The sequence below is a fragment of the Tenrec ecaudatus genome, chromosome 2 (assembly GCF_050624435.1).
Source record: "Tenrec ecaudatus isolate mTenEca1 chromosome 2, mTenEca1.hap1, whole genome shotgun sequence".
Classification (NCBI taxonomy): Eukaryota; Metazoa; Chordata; class Mammalia; order Afrosoricida; family Tenrecidae; genus Tenrec; species Tenrec ecaudatus.
The window spans coordinates 153,994,348-154,017,837 of NC_134531.1; the positions used below are offsets into that span (position 1 = coordinate 153,994,348).

The 23,490-nt window shown below is 39.1% G+C and overlaps 1 protein-coding gene and 1 pseudogene across 2 annotated transcripts in view; one reads left to right on the forward strand and one right to left on the reverse strand.

Moving 5' to 3' along the window:
* LARS1 (leucyl-tRNA synthetase 1) overlaps positions 1–23,490 on the reverse strand; it is an 81,542-nt gene that overhangs the window by 54,677 nt on the left and 3,375 nt on the right. For both annotated transcript variants that reach the window (XM_075541767.1, XM_075541766.1), the window contains exons 2-4: positions 6,427–6,545; positions 2,202–2,289; positions 1,732–1,812 (exon numbers count right to left, since the gene is read on the reverse strand). In XM_075541767.1, coding sequence (XP_075397882.1) covers positions 1,732–1,812; positions 2,202–2,289; positions 6,427–6,545 — 288 coding nt within the window. The remainder of the gene's footprint in view (positions 1–1,731; positions 1,813–2,201; positions 2,290–6,426; positions 6,546–23,490) is intronic.
* On the forward strand, positions 7,965–8,407 carry LOC142441048 (cyclin-dependent kinases regulatory subunit 1 pseudogene; annotated as a pseudogene).

Genomic DNA, 23,490 nt, shown 5'->3' on the forward strand with positions numbered 1-23,490 from the left:
TAAATTCCCACATTCTTTCCAGAAAACAACCCAGTAAACTGTATGGCCATATCTGACGTCTGGCTAGTCAAAGAAAAATGATAACCATGAGGCAGAGGTCAAACAAGCATCCATTCTCCATCGTCATGCTTTGTTTCTCTAGTACCCCAATCCCAAGGTACCATAAAGTGTTAGTTCAGGTAGACTACAAAAACAAATCCAGAGACACTCATATAAGAAAGTATATTATATAAAGACTAATTGTATATTCGGAAAACATCCCAGCCCAGTCCAGATCAAGTCCATAAGTGATATTAGTCCACATATCCAACACCAGTCTATAAATTCCTCTTCAAATTCACACAACACACACAATGGTGCCAAATGCAGGAAGATCACAGGCCAATGAGTGGGAAATCTTGTGGATCCAGTGGTGGTGGAAGCATCTCAGTACTGGCATGGGTCTCCATGTGGCTTCTCCAGCTCAAGGGCTCTGGCTCCATCAGCTTAGCTCCATGTGGCTAGTCAACAGGAATATCTCGCTGGGAGACGGAGGGTGTGCGTGTATCTGGCCTCCACTGAGCTCTTTATCTCTGTGGGGCCTCCAAATGAGGTCACCAAGCTGCAACCTGATTGACAGGCTAGACTCCACCCCTTCGCAAGTTGACAAGAGATTATATAACTGCCACAATCTTGATCACGTGTTTGGTCAATTTCAAACTGAAAAAGTTGGTAATAGTATTCAATTTCTTCATCATGGCTTTAATGATTGATGTCAAATTTGATTAATAGTTGCAATGCCTAGGCATCCTAGTAGGTATATAACATACAGCACTGTGCTACAAGATAGATCTAAAAATGTGTTTTTTTATGATGAATACAGTTCCTCGTGAATGTAACTCCTTGCATAGAAAACAAAATATCTATCTGACTCCAAATAGGCAATATTAGGACATTAAAGCTCACTATTGCCTAGAAAATGGAACATTATTCATTCCATTATATTTTTGACAACTTCCAATTTTCCTAGATTCACACTTCATTGTAATCCATGCCCACCAGCAAATGAAAGTCCCAAAGGCTTTATCCCACCCACATCATGACAGATGACTTGACTTTAACAAAGTGGTTCTTCTTCCCATATTTTGAGTTCCTTCCAGCCTGAGGAGCTCATCCTCCAACATAATAACAATGTTCCTCTGCTGTTCATACAGTTGTCAGTGGCTAATTCCTCAGAAGGGGACAGTCTCTTCATTCTTCCTGCTCTGTTCTTCGTCTGGAGGCTCTGCTGAAACCTGCTCACGATGGACAGCGCTGTGGGCACTTCAAATACCAGTAGCAAAGCCTCAGGTATCCCAGCAACACTTGAACCACCATGGTACAGCAAAATGACAGTATATGTATGTGTGTAATAAATATACATAACATGTAGCATTTAGTGTTAATATTATTTCCTACTAATTATTACTTAATTCCGAAAGACAGGAGTATACAATGTAGCCAAACCATTAAAACTATGTAGAAATTACTTAGACCTCAGAGTGCCCTTTAATTAAACATGTCTTCAAATGTGGCTTTACTTAATTTTCAGTATAATAAATTCAACTCTTTTTATAGAACATTCGAACATAATGCAGCAGTGTTTGAAAACCTTATTCAAAAGAAAATCCTATTTAAAGCTCTAGAGTTTTTGATATTACGATTTGCTCTAAGCTAAAAAAGAGCAGAAACCAGTCCCATAAGCAGTCTTACCTTAATAGGCATTCCAGTACAGTGTAGACCAAAAGGGAACAAACACCTTTTTCCTTTCAGTCTCTGGTACCCTACAGCAAACTACAAAAAGAAAATTACACTTCAATTATAAAATACTGCATAAATATAAGATGTTGACTTCTCAAAAAGAACATTATTCTAGTTTCCCTTTTCACATATTTCTTTTAAAGATCTGCTAGATTTTATAGTCATTTCAAAATACCAGCCCAACCTTTTTTGTTGTCTTTTTACCCAGCTTATGTTTACATATTTATGCCCAGATCTATGCATGCCTATACTTGTAATATATAAAAGTTAAAAAGGTTTACTACTTAATTAAATATAAAAACTACTTAAATTTTCTTAATTTTAAGTATCCTTAATAATCATACAAATGCCATTTTCTTCAAACTGTATTCATTAAAGGTCCTCCACCCCATTATGTTAAATAAATATAGAGGAAGTCTTACCTCACATTTGGATAAAGAAAATGTGTGTCCCAAATGTAGGCGTCCATTCATATACGGATATGGGAAGGTTACAAAGTACTTGCCTTTGCTGCAAAACAATTACATATTTTTTAAAATGCAAAAAAAATAATTTCCGTTCTCTTTACAATCTGAGGGGGTAAAGTAGATGGGATACTTGATATAAATAACTAGTTTAAATTTTAGATATTTAGAAGACATTTAAAATTAAATTTATAAATCCAGGAATTAAAAGTATTCTAAAATTAAAACTTACTTTTGATTTTGAAAAGACAACACAATTATCATTAAGATGAAACAATCTTTGTAGCAAGTGCCGGCTATTTGACTTAAAATAAAATACTTGAGTAAAGATGCTTTATCAAAATAAATAAATAGGCAGATACTCTTAGGAATCTAGGCCAATTAATGTTAGTCTCATTAAATGGGAATTGTTTTTGCTAAATATATGTTCACCAATTCAAAGTCTAGTAAAAGAAAATATCCTCATTGTAAATATATGAGCAAATTCTCTTTTTTGCATGTGATTTTATTTATTCTTAATCGTTTTATTGGGGAATTGTACAACTCATCACAATCTAACATACATTATTAAAAGCACTTTTAAAAAAACTTCGCAATGCTCTATTTTTTTTTAAGGAATCATGTGTATTTAAAAGCATATCAGTTTAAAAAATGAAGAGCTGAGACCAAGGGATCAACTAGAAAGCAAATGTTTTGAGAATGATGATGGCAACAAATATATAAATGTGCTTGACATAATGGATGGATTGTGGTAAGAGTTGTATGAGCCCCCAATAAAACGATTTTTTAAAAATAATAAAGATAATAATAAAAGCATATACTAAGTTATGAAACCTAATGAAGTCATACTATGAACATCATCAATCTCATTAGGGACAACCACTTGCTGACAGGGCCACTGAGTCAATTCTGGCTCATACAGGGACACCTGAAATTTGTCTTTCTCGTTCAGTGTTGTTTCTTCAGTTTCATTAACAATGCAGCTGTTTCTGTTCACCTTCATTTAAATTAACTTATAAGAGAACTTTACTTAATCAAATTCTGTTACTATTGTTAGGTGCCATCAGGTCCGACTCACAGCCACCCTGGGTACAACAGAAGCAACCATCGCCCGCCGGCTCCGGCCCCATCCTCACAATTCCAATGTCGGAGCCCATGCTGGCAGCCACGGTGTTGAGGGCCTTCCTCTTTTTCACTGCCCCTCCCCTTGACCAAGCATGATCCTCCAGGGACTGGTCTCTCCCAACAATATGGCCAAGTATGTAAGACCAAGTCTCAAACCAAAAATTCTAGAACCTAACAAAAGCTTCAGGTTATAGCTTAAAATATCTCACCAGAGGCTTCCGTTAACAGTTTTTTCTCTTCAAAGGAATCTTTCCCTTAGAGCAACGGTTCTCCACATTCCTAACGCCGCGACCCTTTCAGAGTCCCTCACATAGTAGTGGCTCCCAACCACAAAGCTATTTTTGTAATTTTGCTACTGTTATGAATCGGGTGACCCCCATGAAAGGGTCATTAAACCCCCAAAGGGGTCGCGACCCTCGGGTGGAGAACCACTGCCTTAGAGTATAGTTTGGTAAACAACGATGGACTTTTTTTCCCCTGTTTATTTTTATTATTTTTAATTAATTTTTTAAATAATTTTAATTGTGGGCTCTTACAGCTCTTATAACAATCCATACATCCATTGTGTCAAGCACATTTGTACATACGTTGCCATCATCCTTTTCAAAATATTTTCTTTCTACCTGAGACCTTGGTATCAGCTCATTTTCTTTTCCTCCCTCCTCTGCCCTCCCACCCTCATGAACCCATGTCATAAATTCTTATTATTATTTTCGTATCTTACACCATCCACTGTCTCCCTTCTTCCATGTTTCTGTTGTTCATCACCCCTGGGGGGGCAGGGTCTCAATCCCCCCCTTTCCCCTACCCTCGTGATATCACTACCCCCATTATTGTTCCCCAGGGGTTTATCTGTCCTGGATTCCATGTGTCGAAAGCTCGCTTCCCAGGCCACAGAAGGAGCCTGGCTTGCCGGGTAGGTACCCTTTGGGCACTTAGCAGCACTGAAGGGTCTTTGCAACACTGCTGCAGCAGGGCAGAGGCCAAGGCGCCACTTGGCTGAATGAATGACTGAGAACCAGAAAAAGAGGTGCCTCCTGGCATGGCTGAGAAGAGGTGCTCAGACAAAAGGATAAAATCCTAAAGCTTTCCAGTCTTCACCTGAAATCTGCCAGCTTCCCTAACTAATTCCTTAATTGTGCGTATTGTCTGAGTTACAGCAGCTTATCACACGCAGCAAAATAAGGCCATGGGAGGGACACCTACTGTCAGCCTAGGATAAAGAAGGATGGATGGTGGAAGCGTATCTGATTCTGCCTGAGAGGATTCACCCTTGGGCAGATATGGAACTAGATTCTCCTCTCCTCCCCAGAGAAGGTCAGACGTGGCCTCTATGACATTTCCTTAACATAAAAAAATGGCTTATTTCCTGACACACGATAAGTATTAAATGTTACCTTCCACTATCATATTATTACTGTGTTCCCTCATTTCTAAGAAACACATTTTTCTACATTTCAATATATCTAAAATTTGGGTTCAGCTTACAATTGCTATATGTATTAATTGTGGTGGTATTGTAGGAGTACTTATTTCTTTCTTGTCTTCCCTCACTAAAGGCTATCATTAGGCATGTTTTTTCTTATAATCGATGGCTTAGCATAAAGGCAATGTAGTATTTATGAAATAAGCTGTTCAAATACAGAAAACTTCCAAAATTTACACTTTGTATCTTTGGGGATAATAATCATAATGAGTTTAATAGACGAATTTCTTCTCCTCAGTCAGCAAAAACTAATTTTTCAAATAGTTTCCCTTTACTAAACATGAAGCCCTGGTAGCACAGCGAGTTACACATTCAGCTGATAATAATGGGTCCGGCTGAGTGTGAAACATTAGCGTCTCCCTCCTTCCCTTGTTTCTTGCCCACAGATTCGCTCTGCCCCAACACCTTCCCGCATGCGCCAAAGACCTCCCAGGTATGTCAGAGGCTACGTCACCCATGCTTCATTCAAACTTGCCACTCAGGACGACACATAATCATCTCCGAACCCAACTCACCAGTCTCCACCCTGAGGGCTTATCTACTCACACCATGCCGGGTTTCTCCACTCTCCCTCCAGCAGAAGAAGCCCAATAAAGCCTGTTTCTTGATACCTATGCTCGGGCAGCTCTCTTTTACCATCAGATAACCGAATGGACAGCAGTTCGAAACCACCTGCCACTCAGCAGGAGAAAAACAGGGCATTCTACACCTTCAAAGATTGACTGCTTCAGAAATACACAGGGACAGTCCTACTTTGTTCTATAGGGTTGCTATGAGTCTGAATCAACTCAATGGCAGTGAATTTTTCCTAAATATGAAAAATAACAGTTTAAGAACTAGTCCTTTACATTAGCAAAAAACATTTAAGAAGTCCACAGAAATGAAATCCTAAATAAAATGCAGCAATTAGAAGTCTCCTCTTCAGGTCCATGTTCACACATCATTAAGAGAATCTTACTGTATATTACAAAGTCAATGGTTTTTTTTAAAATCATTTTATTGGGGGCCCTTATAGCTCTTAGCACAATATACACTTCCATCCATTGTGTCAAGCACTTTTGTACATATGTTGCTATTATCATTTTCAAAATATTTTCTTTCTACTTGAGCCCTTGGTATCAGCTCCTCATTTTTCCCTCCCTTCCCACCCTCCCTCCTTCATGAACCCTTGATAAATTATAAATTATTATTATTTTTGTATCTTACATAGCCTGCTATCTCCCTTCACCCACTTTTCTGTTGTTCATCCTCCTGGGGGGAGGGGAATCAAATGTCAATCGTGATCTGTTCCCCCTTTCTCCCCGGACCTTACCCTTACCCTCCTGGTTTTGCTACTTTCACTATTGGTCCTGAGGGGATCATCTGTCCTGGATTCCCTGTGTTTCCAGCTCTTATCTGTACCAGTGTACATGCTCTGGTCTAGCTGGATCTGTAAGTTAGAATTTGGGTCATGATAGTTGGGGGGAGCAAGCATTAAAGAAGTAGAAGAAAGTTTTGTCAGTGCTATTCTGCACCCTGAAAGTCAATGGTCTTAAAAACACAAAGTGCCCAAATTCACAAATTATTACTCACCCGGTCTGCTTTTCCAGGTTAGATGCATTAACCTCAAATACTTTCTCATTATCCCATTTCTGTTGGATTTCTTTTTCAATCTTCTTTAAAAAGTCAACTTTGGCTGTGCCTTTTCTTTCCTATTGGACAATAAAAGAGAAAAAATAATCTACTTCAATGGGCTTGCTCTAAAACAAGAAAGAGAATTGGTCACATAGAACTGAATTGCTCACTATAAATTTTTCCATGATTTGCTTGCAGTTCAAAGGAATGAGATTAAAAATTACTGTTATCATCAGTCTACTTTAAACTTCAATGGGCTACTTAAAGAATTACTTAGATATGTTAAAAAATTTAAATACTCTTTAAAGTTAGACACTATAATTTAATTATCAAATGTCCCTATTTAGTTAAAATACATAAAATTTGGAAAGTAGGGAGCAGAGCAGTGCCTGCATGCCAAAATGCTATTATTGTTGGCCCTACAAGAGGGCAATGAGGTCCAGTCGCTCAAGGAAAATTAATGGAAAATGATGCCTTCAAGATGTTTAACAGACTATACATCTGACACTAAAATGGGAAATACAAACATGTCACTAGTAGAGTAGATCTCGCTGTAATGTGGCCAACATCTACGAGTCCATCCTTAAGAGGAAGTAGAAAGAACAAACAGGGTACCACTGGAGAAGAGACAATTTCAGGTTTCTTTTCTCAGTTTGCGATTCTATGCAATAAAGAGGAGCTAAAGGCAAATGTGAACACGCAACACAGCATTCCTGGGGACGCACAGATGTGAGAGTTGGCTACTAATTTAGTACCAATTTCTACAACTTTATTTTATGCTAGAAATCAAAATGAGATGTTCTTTCCCCTTCTCCTTGAACATACTAAGGTTTCCACATTCTGCAGCATTTTCAAGTAATAAAATGCCTGGACTCTGCGTATACTTCTACATCCTACTGGACCACTAATGCTCAGTCTCCCTCAATTCGTTCCTTCTATCCATCTACCCAACTATTTGAAAACTGCTGTTTATTCAGATCACAGATATACTGGATGCTTAGTGTTTTTTTAAATAGTAAAACAAGTATGAAGTATTATGCAAAAAGGAATTCTGTGTAATCAAGTCAAACAAGATTTACTACTAGTTCTCTCACAACTATCTTAAATGTAGTTTAAGTATTACATAAGGAGGAGTCCTGGCGCGTAGTGGTTATGAGTTAGGCTGCAATCCGCAAAGTCTGCAGTTAGAAGCCACTAGTTGCTCCTCAGGAGAAAGACGGGGTTTTCTATTCCCATAAACAGTCTCCAAAACTCACAGGGGTAGTTAGTTGTATCTTGTCCTTATAGGATTGCTATGAGTCAGCATGACTCAGTAGCAGTGAGTATGGTTTTTGTTTCTTTCTTTTTAATGTAAAGTAATGCTAAAAGAAAATAATTTTAAAACTTTAAAAATACTATTAAAATAAGTAAGAACCTGTACAAATCAACCACAAAGTTGTCGACTTTCAAGTATTATAAAGTCTGAATCAAAGAATGTTTTACGGAGGCCAAAGAGGGTGGGAGCGCATGCTGCTGGGAGTTGTTTGGAGGTTGGCGGCGAGGGTCCGAAGTCCCTCAGAACGAGCATGTCGCACAAGCAAATTTACTATTCGGACAAATACGACGACGCGGAATTAGAGTACAGGCACGTCATGTTGCCCAAGGATATAGCCAAGCTGGTCCCGAAAACCCATTTGATGTCTGAATCTGAATGGAGGAATCTTGGCGTCCAGCAGAGTCAGGGATGGGTCCATTATATGATCCATGAACCAGAACCTCACATCTTGCTGTTCCAGCGGCCGCTGCCCAAGAAGCCAAAGAAATGAAGCTAGCCAGCCACTTTGCAGCCTCAAGCTGTTCCAGCCTTCCTTTCTTGCTAACATCTTTCTAATAATGTTGCCTTCTCTGACGTTTCTCACTCTGATATTTAAAGGATGTTCCCTGCACTGTTTGAATGTGCCGGTGCGTGCTTTGCCGTGCGTGCAGAGCCACACCGCCCTGCCAGCTGTGCTCTGTGGGCCCCGGTCTCAGCTGCCCTTGTCCCCAGCAGCCATGGTGGACTATGTCCAGCCGAGCACCCCTGGCAGGCAGAGAAAGCACCTGGGAAGAGATCACAGGGCTCAGTTTACAGGCATTGTGTAAACTTGCCGTTGTTGGTGTTTGTGTTTCTATTTTTCATTTTCCCTGTTGAGTACCGTGTGTATGGCAACTGCTGGTGTGTGTTTTGATGTATTGGAAACTTTCCATTTTATTCAAGAAATCTGTTCCATGTTTAAAAAAAAAGCCCTTGATTAAAGAAGACATTTTTAATTAAAAAAAGAATGTTTTACTATCCCTTTTAATACAAGCAGCAACAGGAAGAAATGTCAGTTGACACAGAGGAGTTAAAATGATGCATTTAAAAACTTTGCCACAAAGACAGAGAGACGAGAAAGAATTCCTTAATTTGAAGAAATCATAGGCATTAAGATGTTACTCTAACAAGCTAAAGACAATGAATGTAGCAAGTAGATTTTTCTTTCCATGAATCCTGACCAGATTTCCTGCTATGCATGGTTAAGACAATCCCCTCTATTTCCATGGCTCTCTGAATTAAATCAATGCTGGTAAATCTGGCTGTCAATGTCTAATCTTTACCAGGACACGCCTTCCTTTCCTCCCCAGTCCCCACTTCCTTACCAACAATCCCCACCTCCACTCCAGGTCTATTAACCAATCAGCATTTTCATATATATGCCAAGCTCCTTCTCCCAGCTTTGTTCAAGCTGTCTTCTTTGCGTGAGACCCTCCTGCCACACCAATCTCTTTGATTAGGGGTCTCTCCTTCAGGTCTCAGCTAAGTCACCAGATTTGACTTCCAAAGAGAAGAAAACTTAAAGAAGAAATCTATCTGGCATTTACCATTTTGCCCTTCTCCCTTCTTTGTATTTCCTGACTAGTTTAGACATGACGGCTGGAGTGGGGTGTTACTTGTTTTTTTCCCACTAGAGGGCCTTCTACTCTTGCAGTGCCCCTCTACTTTACGAAGCACGATGTCCCCCTCCAAGGGCTGGTCTCTCTCATAACATGTCCAAAGTACGTGAGACAGTTCCACCATCCTCGCCCCTAAGGAATATGGCTGTTTCTTCCAAGACAGTTTACCGGTAGTTTGTTCTTTGACAGTCCATGGCACTTTCAACATTCTTCACCAGCACCATAATTAAAGCACATAGATTCTTCTTCTGTCTTCCTTATTCAGAGTTCTACGTTCACATGCATATGAGCCAACTGAAAATACCATGGCTTGGATCAAGCGTACAACAGTCTTCAATATAACATCCTTTGTTTTTCAACACTTTACAGGTTTTGTGCAGATTTACCAAGTGCGATACATCTTTCGATCTCTTGACCGCTGCTTCCACAAGTATTGACTGTGGATCCAAGCACGATGAAGTCCTTGACAACTTCAACCTTTGCTCCATTTATCATGATGTTACCATGCTGGTCCAGTTGTGAGGATTTTGGTCTTCTTCACATTGAGTTGTGATCCATACTGAAGGCTGCAATCCTTTATCTTCATCAACAAGGTCTTTACATATTAGGTAGCAATATTACATTTCCCAAAAGGGCTTAAATTACTATTAGTCATATAGTGGTAATTTCTACTTTTCCATTTCCTTCATATGACCAAAAAACAAGTAAGGAAACTTAATGCCGTTGAGTCCTGACTCAAAGCAACGCAACCCTATATTTAGTTTTCAAAACTATAAACTCTTTACAGAGGCAGCCAACTTCATCTGTCTCTTGTGTGGAAGAAAAAAGCCAACCTGGGGTAGTTAACATAATCTGGTATCAACTTGTGGAGAGGTGGAATCTAGCCTGTCAATCAGGTCACAGCTTTACCTCATTTGGAGGCTCTAAGCAGATAAATAGCTCACTGGAGGCAACACACACACTCAACTCCCTGCGAGACATTACTGACAACAGCTTGATGGAGCAACACTGATGCAGCCAGAGCCCTGGAGCTGAATGAGCCACGTGGAGATCCACGCCAGCACTGAGATGCTTCTACAGCCACTGGATCCACAAGACTTCCCACCCACTGGTCTGTATCTTCCTGCAGTCGGCGTCATTGCATGTGTTTCATGAACCTGAAGAGGAATTTATAGATTGGTATCGAATATAAGAGCTAAAATCAGACTTATGGACTTGATCTAGACCGGGCTGGAATGTTTTCTCAATATTCAATTGCTCTTGTATATAAAGCTCTTTCGTTACCCACCTGAGTGCCACTGGGTTTGTTTCTCTAGTCAATCCAGACTCACACTCAAACCAAACCAAACTCCCTACCAATGAAGCAATGCCAGCTCACAGCAATCCTACAGGATGGGGTAGAATTACCCCCTGTGAGTTTCCAAGACAGTAATTATTTGGGGGAATAGAAAGTCCCACTTTCTCTCGTGGAACAGCTGATAGTTTCAAACTGCTAAACTTGCAGTTTGCAGCCCAACAAATAGCCACTACACCACCAGGCCTCTGTGCGTGAGAAAAGAAGTTTGCAAAACCCAAGAGGCAATTTATCACCAGGTCTACCTTTCAAGGGTTTTTCACACTGGTCTCCACACCTTGAGACCAGAGAATTAGATGGAACTCTATTACCACTACTGACTGCTGTCGTGGAATACCAAGAGAGGGTCCTGGATAGAGCAAGAAAAAATTGTGGAACAAAATTTGAAATCATAAAAAAGTACAGCTTTAAGGAAACCAAGAGAGGCCTCAGGGGACGGTCCCAATCCCAACTCTGTGGACAGCACCCCTCCCCCCAGAATAATTTATTTCAGAGGACAGCACTGAATCTGCAGCTCAGGGAGAGGGTCATGTCTGATCCGAGCACACAGGAGCAAATGAAGGCAGAGGAAAAGAGAGTGGAGCACATCCTGGTCCATCAAGCCCTGAGGACGATATTCCCACTCAGAGCAGCCAGTGCACAGAGAGGACCGTAGGGCCAGTCCCACTATGAGACATGACGTACCTCACTGACCCATAGCGCTTCAGGGGACAACACTAGGGACACAGTGCAGGAATTGCACCTGATTTTATCCCACCACAATGAGACGAAACACTAGGGTGTGCAACAGAACAGCAAGGGGAACAGAACAATGAAGTCCCCAGGGAATACCAAAATTATACTTTGGGGTCAGGGCATGGCACCCCATCAGACTCAACTGGAAAACACTTCTAAAGGTCAATAAACAGACCTTAAACTGTTTACAGGTTTTTCTTTTTTTGTCCTTGGTTTGTTGTTGTTTTCTTTTGTGCTTTGTTTTCCTCTGTCTTGTCTTTTGTGCATATTATTATCTCTGCAGGTCTATCTAGATAAGATAGGCAGGATAAACAATCTGAAGGAAAAAACAACGGGAGTGACAGTTCCGGGGGGACATGGGAAAGTGGGGGAAAGGAAATGGGTGTTAACAAACTCAGGGACAAGGGAACAAGTGATCCAAAACTGATGATGAGGAGGGTGTAGTAGGCCTGGTATGGCTACATCAAGGGCAAGGTAACTGAGAGGAATTACTGAAACCCAAATGAAAGCTGAACATGAAATTAAAAAAAAAAGAAAGAAAGAAAGCTGAACATGATAGTAGGACAAGAGAAAAGTAAATGGAAAGAAAGGAAAGAACTAGGAGGCAAAAGACATATACAGAGGTCTAAATACTAGCATGTACATATGTAAATATGTTTATGTATAACAAAGGGGAAATAAATCTATGTGCATATATTTACAGGTTTAGTATTAAGGTTGCAGATGGACATTGGGCCCCTACTCAAGTACTCCCTCAATGAAAGAACATTTTATTCTATTAACCTGGCATTCAGTGATGCTCAGATTATTGAAATGATCACTGAAGACAAAGTGGGTACATAATCAAATGTGGTGAAGAAAGCTGATGATGCCCAGCTAACAAAAAATATAGGGCCTGGGGTCTTAAAGGCTTGAAAGTAAACAAGCAGCCATCTAGCTGAGAAGCAACAAAGCCCAAATGGAAGAAGCACCAGAGCCTGTGTGATCACGAGGTGTTGCTGGGATCAGTTCTCAGGCATGAAAGAACAAAAAATCATATCAGTGTGAATGAGTGGTACTACAGAGTAGAGACCCAAAGCCCATCTGTAGGCAACTGGACATCCCCTTACAGAAGGGTCGCAGGGAGGAGAGAAGTCAGTCAGGGTGCAGTATAGCACTGATGAAACATACAACTTTCCTCTAGTTCTTTAGTGCTGCCTTACCCACATTACCATGACACCAATTCTACCTTACAAATCTGGCTAGACTAGAGCATGTACACTGGTACAGATAAGAACTGGAAACACAGGGAATCCAGGACAGATAAACCTCTCAGAACCAATAATGAGAGCAGCAATACCAGGAAGGTAACGGGAAGGTGGGGTAGAAAAATCACAATGATTTACATATAACCCCCTCCCTGGGGAACGGACAACAGAAAAGTGGGTGAAGGGAAACATCAGACAGTGTAAGACATGAAAAATAATAATTTATAAATTATCAAGAGTTCATGAGGGTGGGGGATGGAGGGGGAAAATGAGGAACTGATACCAAGGGCTCAAGTAGAATGATAATGGCAGCAAATGTACAAATGTGCTCGACACAATGGGTGGATGTATGGATTGTGATGAGCTGTACGAGCCCCCAATAAAATGATTTTTTTAAATGGGGGGGGTGGCTGATATCAGGGGCTCAAGTGGGAAGAAAATGCTTTGAAAATGATGATGGCAGCATATGTGCAAATGTGCTTGACACATTGGAGGAATGTATGGATTGTGATAAGAGATGTAAGAGCCACTCAATAAAAGTGGTTTAAAAAAAAAAGATATTCAAATTAAAATATCCAGTTTTAGTAGTCATATAGAGACTGGTAGAAGCCCTACGACTAGCGTCCAGCCATAGAAATAAACTCACCCCATGGTTCCATTTTCTGCCAAACAAAAGAAAGGTCTATAAAGTGACACTAACACTAGGGAGGAACCATGCCTTAGAACAATGCACATTTTAGATGGAAAGGTCAGCATCTGCCTAGGGACAAATTTTAGATGGCAGAAAAGAGGACGTATAAACCAGAAACCAAACTCACTGCCACTGGGTGATTCCAACTCAGAGAAACCCTACAGGACAGAGCAGAACTGCCCTGTGGTTTCTGAGAAAGTAACCCTTTCTGAAAGTAGAAAGCTTCGTCTCTCTCCTGCTGAGCCAATGGTTGTTTCAAACTGCTGACCTGGAGGTTAGCAGCCCAACTGTAACCACCACACCACCAGGGCTCCTATAAGAGAAGGAATGGGAATGGAAATAACAGAGTAACGGAGCTAAGTGATGTGACATTGGGAAGATTACAATCAAAGCCATGAAACACAATGTTTGTTAATTGCTGAACAGAAAACTGATTTCTCTATAAACCTTCACCCAATTTATAATAAAAGTAAAAAATAAAATTTAGGACTGACAATTTGCTACTCTATCCTTCAACTTCTCATTAAACTTTATAACTGGTGCAAGAATACTGTTTTTGTGTTTCCGCGTTGGAACTAATAAAAAGCATTCGCTTGGGTCAAGGAGTGTCTGTATGCTCCCAACCCCTTGTGTATATGAATGTAGTCTGAATTTACCTTAACATGCCCCTTAGGACCACAATGAGATTTAATCTAAATCACAGTTCAAACAAAAAAATTCATGAAGAGCTATTCTCTAGCAGTACAGTTCTTCAAAAGAGTTTTAAAAAAAAAGTTAAAGTTATTCTAGAAGTAGACTGAAGCCTAAGGAAAAAACAAACCTTCTTCGCCTCTTAATAGTCAGCCAGTCACCAAATTTCACCTTTTTCTTGGTGTGTCTCTTGAGAGGAGCCCTGATTGTTGAAGGTGTTTCCCTTCTCACCAAAACGCCAGTGGTTCACACTCACCAGCCACCTTGCACAGAAAGATGCAGCAGTCTGCTTGTGTAAAGATTCACAGCCTTGGAACGCCTAGGCGGCAGTTCTACTCTGCCCTTTAAGGTCACCATGCACGTCAACTCCAAAGGCAGTGTGTTTTGTTTTGTTAATTTCTTGAATTATGAACAGAAAATGCACCTACTACTTTTTCATTTATTCATTCTAAAGAATGTATTACATGCCTAACACGTGCTTGGCATTATGTTAAGCACTTGAGTGTGTAACAATGAATGAAATTTCCGAACCTCCATGGTGCTTACATTCTCTCTTCTTTTACAATAAGCACTTGGGAGGCATTTAGATGGAGGACCTCAAAGTTATCTAATAAAGTTTACATGACTATGTGTCTCTAATTTTTATCAGTTTTCTTTATCTTGTTAATATTACATGCAAAAGAAAAATGCATAATTCAGGGGGGGAAGAAAATTAAAATCATGAGTAATTTTGATACCATGTAGCATTGTAAAAACTGATATGACTACTTTTGTTTTTCATATATTCCCTTGCTCTGAATCTAGTTCTCTAATGCCATTTCCCTTTATTCCTGACATCCAATCCAAAGCTCCATCACCTCTCAGATGACTTTCAGCTGCCCAATATTCTGCCCTGGTCTCTCCCACTTCGAGCAAATTAGAGATGACATGCTGGCACACCTGGTTGCAATACTTACCACCCTACCAAGTCCAGGATGTCTAGAAACCACTCCCTACACCCTCATTTGTGGTGCTACACTATACTCTCGTATGTCTTATGGCTTTTACCAATGCAACTGTATACTCTCTTACACTACTCTTACATGTAATTCATGCATGCACGTTCAATAAGGACAGTATCACCATCAAAGAGGTGAGTCTCCAGGGAAAAAAAGAAATCTTTTTTATGAATGAAGTACATAACAGGTATGTAGACAGCTGTGGTATGGCAATTTCAATTAGAGGTGGGAAAACAGGAAATAGCTTTAGAAAACGCCCCTTCAAGGGGCAATCAGGAAGAAGAAAAGGCTGGGAAACACTGATCTAAATATTTTCTCTTCTTTTGTGGGTTCATCTGTTGCAACTTCTCCTCTCTGAGAACTCCAAAGAAAACAGACACATAAACACTCATATAACACCCCCAAAATAATGAACAGGCTCCTGATTCCATGTGTCATGTGAGCTGCACCCTTCCTAGTCAGAACCAAAAGATGCAGGTGCAGACAGACAACAGTCTTGAAAATTTAGAGTCGAAAAGCTGAGCAAGAAAGAAACTAAGAATAAGCTGGTAGTGCCCTCTGAATCCACAAGATCACAGAGGCTCTGCTGTCTGGAACAGCTAATGACAGAAGCAAACAGAGGAGAAAACCAAGAGAGTGACACAGCTGTGCAAAGGAAAGCAGAGTTCAATGGCCAAGCATACAGCCCCAGAGACAGTGAGATAGCAAGTAGCTGCCTCAGTTCCTGACAGATTTATGTTCCCAAACTTCATCAAATCCAGAAATACCACCTCTCGTATGGTCATAAGAAATACTGCTACATCATTAGTGAATTCCTCTTCACTTTAACAGCTTGAGTTGATATTCATTGCATACAAACAAGTAATTCTTAAGCCATGTATCCAATTGGATTGTAAACTCCTGGCAGGTAGGAACTTTAGGACCCTTCATCAGCCACCAAGAACAATGCTATAGACAAACAAGTTACATGACAAATATATTTTGCTGAAGATTGAACTTCACCCACTATTGAAGCAGAACATGAAAGCAATCAATAGTCTTCACAAATTACTTAGAACTATGTTTCTTTTCATTGGAGTATGCATGCTAAATGTACAAAAGCTCTTCTTTGTGGTTTCTGCTTCTTGAAAAAACCTGTTCTGCAAAACCTCAGAGGTCAATTGTAATGTAATCTGATATTGGGCTCCATGCCACTGGTTGTCTAACCTTGAGCCAAGTCAATTAATCAATCGGAGTCTCAATATGTTCATTGGTAATAAAAGGTTTTTTAACTAGATCAGCATCCCTAACCTTTGGTACAATTCAGTTTGAGGAAAATAATTATGCTTCAGTAAGCTATCTTCAGCATAACAGGGTGTTCAATAATGTCCCTGACTTCTTATCAGTAGATACCAGTAACACCCTCCTTCAATCAAGACCATTATAAATGTCTTCAAACATTGCCAGATGCCCCCTTGGAGGTGAAATCGCTCTCGGCAGAGAGAACCAGTAGGCTTGATAATAAATCTTGTTATGAACTCTTGAGATTTGGTAGTTCTTTTTTTAAAAATCATTTTATTGGGGCTTGTATAATTCTTATCACTATCCATACATACATCCATTGTGTCAAGCACATTTGTACTTGTTGCCATCATCATTCTCAAAACATTTCCCTTCCACTTGAGCCCTTAATATCAGATGCTCGTTTTGCCCCTCCCTCCCCACTCCCCCTGGGATTTGGTAGTTCTTAAAATACCTTTACGGATATTAACTTAGTATTTGATCGCACAAACAAACCGAAAAAGTGAGCACGTGAAGGGATTATCATTTTAAAGATGATGAGCCTACAATTTAGAGACCATCAAGTCAGCAAAAGACTGAGACAAAACCCCTCAACTTCTGACTCCCATTCTGTCTCTGCTTGGTATTTTATGGCTTCACCATTTCCTACTTGGAAGAACCTAGATAAATTCCATAAACCCGCTAAGCCTCTATTTCTCCATCTACAAAGTGAATGTAGTAACTGTACCTGTTATTATGAGAATTAAAAGATGTAACACACATGAAGGGCTGAGCATAGTATCAGACCCATAGCCAGTGCTTAATAAATGTTAAGCATTACACCCCAAAACTCATGAGATCTAGAGCTGATAGAGGAATTTAGCACAGTTGTAAGGCCCAAGAAAAATCTGTTGGATTTCTATATATCAGCAATGAGAAACCTGAAAGGGAAATTAGGGAAGTAATTCAGTTTGCAACAGCATCTAAGAGGAAAAAATGTCTAAAAATAAATCTAACCAGGGTATGAAGAACTTATACAATGAAAACTACAAAACACTGCTGAAAGAGATTAAAAAAAGTTTAAATAAATGGAAAGACGTTCTGGAGAGCAAATGCCTTGAGAATGATTGGGGCAGGGAATGTATGGATGTGCTTTATACAATTGATGTATGTATATGTATGGATTGTGGTAAGAGTTGTATGAGTCCCTAATAAAATGTAAAAAAAGAAAAGAGGAGAAAAAAAATGATTAGGGCAAAGACTGTACAGATGTGCTTTATACAATTGATGTATGTATATGTATGAACTGTGATAAGAGTTGTATGAGCCCCAATAAATTGTTAAAAAAAAAAAAAAAGGAAAGACGTTCTATGTTTATAGATTGTAAGACTTAATATGGTTAAACTGTAATTAGTACCTAAAGTAATCTATAGATGTAACACAATTTTGATCAAAATTCCAACAATCTTCTTTACAAAAACAGAAAAGCCAACCCTCAACTTTCTATGGAAAGGCAAGGGGCCCCACATAGCTAAAACACTGAAGTACAAAGTAAGAAAGTTCACACTTCCCGATTTTAAAATGTACTGTAAAGCTGCAGCAATCAAAAATCCCGAGTCTAATATAGCAATACACTCAACCGGATCAACGAACCAGAATAGAGAGTCTAAAAATCAACCCACACATCTACGTTGAACTGAGTTTTGACAAGGGGACTATGTTAGGCCACGTTGACTAGAGAAAGAAAGCCAGAAATATGTGTAAGAAATAGCTTTATATCAAGGAAGAATTACACATCAACAAACATCCAGCCCAGTTCAAGTCCCTAAGTCCCTCTTCAGACTCATGCAGTTACAAGCAATGATGAAGAATGCAGGAAGAACACAGGTTGGTGGGTACAGAGTTGTGTGGATCCAATGGTGGTGGCAAGGCTTTGGCAGCAATCAGGGTCAGTCGGCCATCAGGACGCTGATGGCAGAGAGAGAGGAGATTCCCAGAGCCTTCCTTATGAGGTCATGCACAAAAGGAGGCACCACCAGGCTGTAGCCTGGATGACAGGCTAAACTCCACCCCTATACCTTTTTTTTAACCCCTTCACTTTTATTTATATCTTAAAGTTGACATGAAATTACATAACGACCACAGGTGCCAAGTCTGATAAGGAAAGAAGAGTCTATTCAAAAAATGGTGCTGGGAAAATTAGATCTTCACATGCAGAAAAATTAATCAGGATCCATGTCTCATATGATACACAAAACAAATTTAAAATGGATCAGGTGGGAAAAGGCCATGAACAGACATTTCACCAAAAATAGCATCTAAATGGCTAACATATGAAAAAATACTCATGACATTAGCCAACTGGGAGATGCATGTTACAACAACGGTGATATGACCTTATACCAACAATGATAGCCCAATCCAAAGAACAGAAAACAAAGGCTGGACAGAGTGCAGAGAACAGAGATGGAACCCTCATATACTGCTGACGGTGTGTAAATGTGTACAGCCACTATGAAAAGTGACATAATGCTACCTCAGACAACTAGGAAATGCCACGTGATTCAGCACTCTATATACACTAAAGTAGGAGCCACAACACTGTCACATGCACTCCCATGGTCATCACAGCGCTGCTCACAGAAGCAAGCAGTTGCAAACAGCCCAAATACCCACCAATAGAAGAATGGATAAAGAAACTGGTACATACACACAATGGAATACTATGCAGTGCTAAAAACAATGATGCAACTATAATATGACTCATGAAATGAAAGGAGAATATTGAGTGAAGTCAGTCAATCACAAAAAGACAAACACTGGAAGAGATCATTAGTATTAGGATAAAACAGACTTGCTTACTAGAGGGAACAGATTTTAGAGGTTCCCAGGGAAAGGAAGGAAAGGTTAGAAAGATGAAGCAGTGGACTGGAAGGTTGTCAGGCACTGACTTGGGTGAAAGAGAGGCTGGAGGTTCAGAGTAGGAGGAAATAAATGGGGTGGGGGAGTGTGGCAGAGAGAGGTTAGAATGCAGAGAGTGGGTGTTGATGAGTGGTTTGAACTGCTCAATGCAGAGTTGACGGTCTGAAAGGTAAGTCCCCCTCTCCACCTAATTCACAGAAAAATTCATTTTAATAATGGGTTAGGATCTAAATGTACAAACTAACACCATCATAAAACACATAAAAGAACAGCGTCAAAGCTGTCAGGTCTAGCTTTCAATCGTGGATTATTTAATATAAAAACCAAAACACAAACAGCAAAAGGTAAAATAAATAAATGAGACCTAATAAAAATAAAAATTTTTGACATAAGAAAAAAAAGTGAAAAAATAAGCTAACCAAAAAAAACTAACAACTAGTAATATATCTTCAGGAACCATATATCCTATAAAAATCCAATAACCAAAATACTTATAAAACTGCAATAACTAACACGTGAAAGACAAAAAAAATCCAATTCATAAAATGAGAAATGGATCTGAATAAAAATTTCACCAAAGACACATTCAAACACCAAACACATTAAAAGATGCTCGGTGTCATTAGTACATAAAATGGAATTTTATTTAGTTAACACAAGAAGTCAAGTCTTAACACATGCTATATTATAGTATGGATGGAGCCAGAAGACAACATGCTGAGTGAAGTAACCCAATCATAAAGGGGCAAATATTGTATGATCTTAAAACAGGTAAAGGGCAAATATATAGAACCAACATTTATTAGTAGCTCCCAGGAGAGGAAGAAAGGTGAAAAGGGAATAAGCCGTGATGGAGAAATCAAATTGACTAAGGGTAGGTTGCAGAGTCAATTACGGTGATTGCTGCGTGGCAAAAGCTGCGTGACACATTTATAACAAAAAAAGAGCTGCTCCTAATAAAATGTAAAAAAAAAAAAAAAAAGAGCTGCTGACGCTGCCTGTGTACTACCAAATATTTCATGGGATTTGGTTCCTTGGTCTGGAATTTTAGAATGGGGGCTTCATGGGGCATTCCAGTTATTTGTACTCACAATGTATTTAATCCTGCTGTCATACTTCCCATTTCTTTGAGTAGTAATGACGTCTTAAAACTTGCAAGCATCCATCTAAGGCACCAAAAGGCGAAGTCACTGCCACTGAGTTCATTCTGATTCACTGCATCCCTAAAGGGCTTGGTAGAACTGCCTCTGTGGGTTTCCTCATGGCTAACAGCCCAACTCGTAACCCACTACGCCATCCAAAGTCTACTCACCTGGAACAACAGCAGAAGAGTAGAGACCAGGAGGAGTACATGGACCATGTAGCTAATTGTTTCAGGAAGAACTGCCTCCTTAGCCATGAGAATAGCAGAAATGGATAGCGCTATTACGGAATGCTTTGATCCTGGGTTTCATAAAAGAATCCTGGTCATACGGAGTAATAGAGAACAGACCTTTGGATTCTAGAAATGTTCTGGAGCCATGGGAGGTAGATAAACCCTGAAACTATGGCCCCGGAAGAATCTTTCAACCTTCAATGAACTGAAAAACCAAACAATAGTTTAGACACAAATGCACAGCCCCTCCTGAATGTGCATGCTTCGGGGTGGCCTGCTCTATGGAACCACTGACAGAGATGCTCTTGAAAGGTATTCTAGTAGCTGAACTTGTAGGTGTTTGAGGAGCTTATTTTTTATTTAACAAAATGCACACAAGCAAATATTGCAGACAATGAACAAGAAATTCTTCTTCGAGGAGCTGATGCCAGGGGCTTAAGTAGAGAGCAAAAGCTTTGAGAACGATCAGGGCAATGAATGTGTGGATGTGCTTTACACAATTGATGTCTGTATGTATGGATTGTGATAAGCGTTGTATGAACCCCTAATAAAATGATTTAATAAAAAATAAATTCTTTTTCCATTTTGGAAATTTACTACAAATCCAATGGATAGTCTCAATGTATGAATCAAAAAGCAAGAAAAAGAGAAACAGCTAACCAGCAAAAATTAGCAATTTAGCCACTGATCAAAACTTACCCTTCAAAGAAATATCATAGTATCAGTCAAGATTAACATCCTAAAGCTTTCATAAGTGGATCTGAGAATATTTAAAGCAATATGCAAATTATAATTACAATGAGAAATGTTATTCTGTGAACTACTATGAAGAAATCATTTGAAGATATAAGTAAAGTTTAGCTATGCTACTCAAAATAAAGTTGTTTTTTTTAAAAAAAAGTTCAGCCTAACTATTAAAAAAAAGTCTGCCAAGAACATTATGCTCTTTTAAGACCTATATGAGATCAAATTACAACAGCACCTTGAAAGATTACCATATATACTCGAATATAAGCCGACCCGAGTATAAGCCGAGGTACCTAATTATTACCTGAGAAACCAGAAAAACTGATTGACTCGAGTATAAGCCAAGGGTGGAAAATGAAGAAGCTATTGGTGAGTTTCAATAATCAAAACAAATGAAAATAAAATTACTAAAAATTGAGACATCAGTGGGGTAATGTATTTAAATATTTATTTTAAATAAAAAACATAAATAAAAGAACAAGTCATTTAACATTAGTAAACCAGCACAGTAAGTGGAAAATAGGTTCAACAAAAACAATAAGGTATCAACAATGATACCTTAAGAGTACTATTCCCTGAGCTCAATCAGCAACCAAGCTAAAATGTAAAGAGTTAAAATCCTTCAAAATTGGATTCCTCATCATCATCCATATCCCAGTGCAGAGCTTCAGGTGGTGTGAGGTCATCACAGACGCTGTCCTCACTGAGATCGCCGTCATTACCATCACCACTAATACTACATTTCTGGAAGGCATGTCGCACCATGACTTCTGGAATGTCTTCCCATGGATCTCAAGCACACTTTGCTATTAACTCTATGTCAGGCTTCATGATATTTCCTCCTTTTGTTAGTCAGGCTTGACCAGAAGACATCCATTCATGCCACTGACCTGTGTATAAGCCAAACCTGAAAAACTCGGCTTATACACGAGTATGTACAGTATATAAGAACTTTAGTGGGCAATGAGTTTGTAATAATGGAGGAATATTTCAGAAAATGGTTACACAACTCAAAAAATGTCATCTATGCCACTACATGTAGGAACTATTGAATTTGTGTGTGGTTTGCTATGTATATTCCTGGTAACAAAATAAATTACAAATAAGAGAGACTGTGTTTTATTGCATGGGAAAGGGGTACTATGTTTTAAGAAAATTTACAATAATTTAAAAGTATTAATTATGCATGGATGAAACTATAGAGTGTGGAATTTGCATTCTGAATCATGAGGGGAGAAAAAATAGTGACTACATGGAGCATATACATGAAATAATATTGACCACAATTTGCGTATTATTGAAATTAGGTGATGGATACATGGAAGTACATGATACCATTATCTCTAATGTGTTCACTAAAGTTCGCAAATAAAAAGTTTAAAAAAATGTTTTTAAGTTAGCTATATTTTTCTACTACATGACATTCTCAGGTTCCTGTTAAGCCAAAAAATTACTAAAGCTGTTAATAGTTCTGTAAAATAAATATTTCTCAAAGATGAAAAAAATGATCATTTTCTTTTTACAGATTCAATCATAAAACAAAATTGGCATCCACAATTATTGCAAGCTCACTGCTGTCTTACATGTTTTATTACTACGAAGGTAATCCTTTGAAGAGTCTAAAAACTTTCCCTATTGGGAAGGTGTTTGCAAATGGAAGTTCTCATTAGTTTAAAATTAAGACCCTCACAGTTTTAAGAGACTAAGATAATAGCTCCAGAATGGGACCAAATAGGTTTAGATTCTGTATTTACTTACTAGATCTGATTCCTTATTTTCCCTGCAAGCATTATGCCAATAACACAATTACTTTTATAGGATTCTTCTGGGGAAAAACATTTACTGTCTGGTAAAAAATAAGCAAGCAATATATTTAGCTATTATTGTTCCAGCTATCCATTATTTCTTAAAGGGGTTTCTTGTTTTTTAATACTTTTATTGGGGACTCTTACATCTCTTATCAGAATCCATACATTCCTCCAATGTGTCAAGCACATTTGCACATATGCCGCCATCATCATTTCAAAGAATTCTCTTCCCACTTGAGCCAC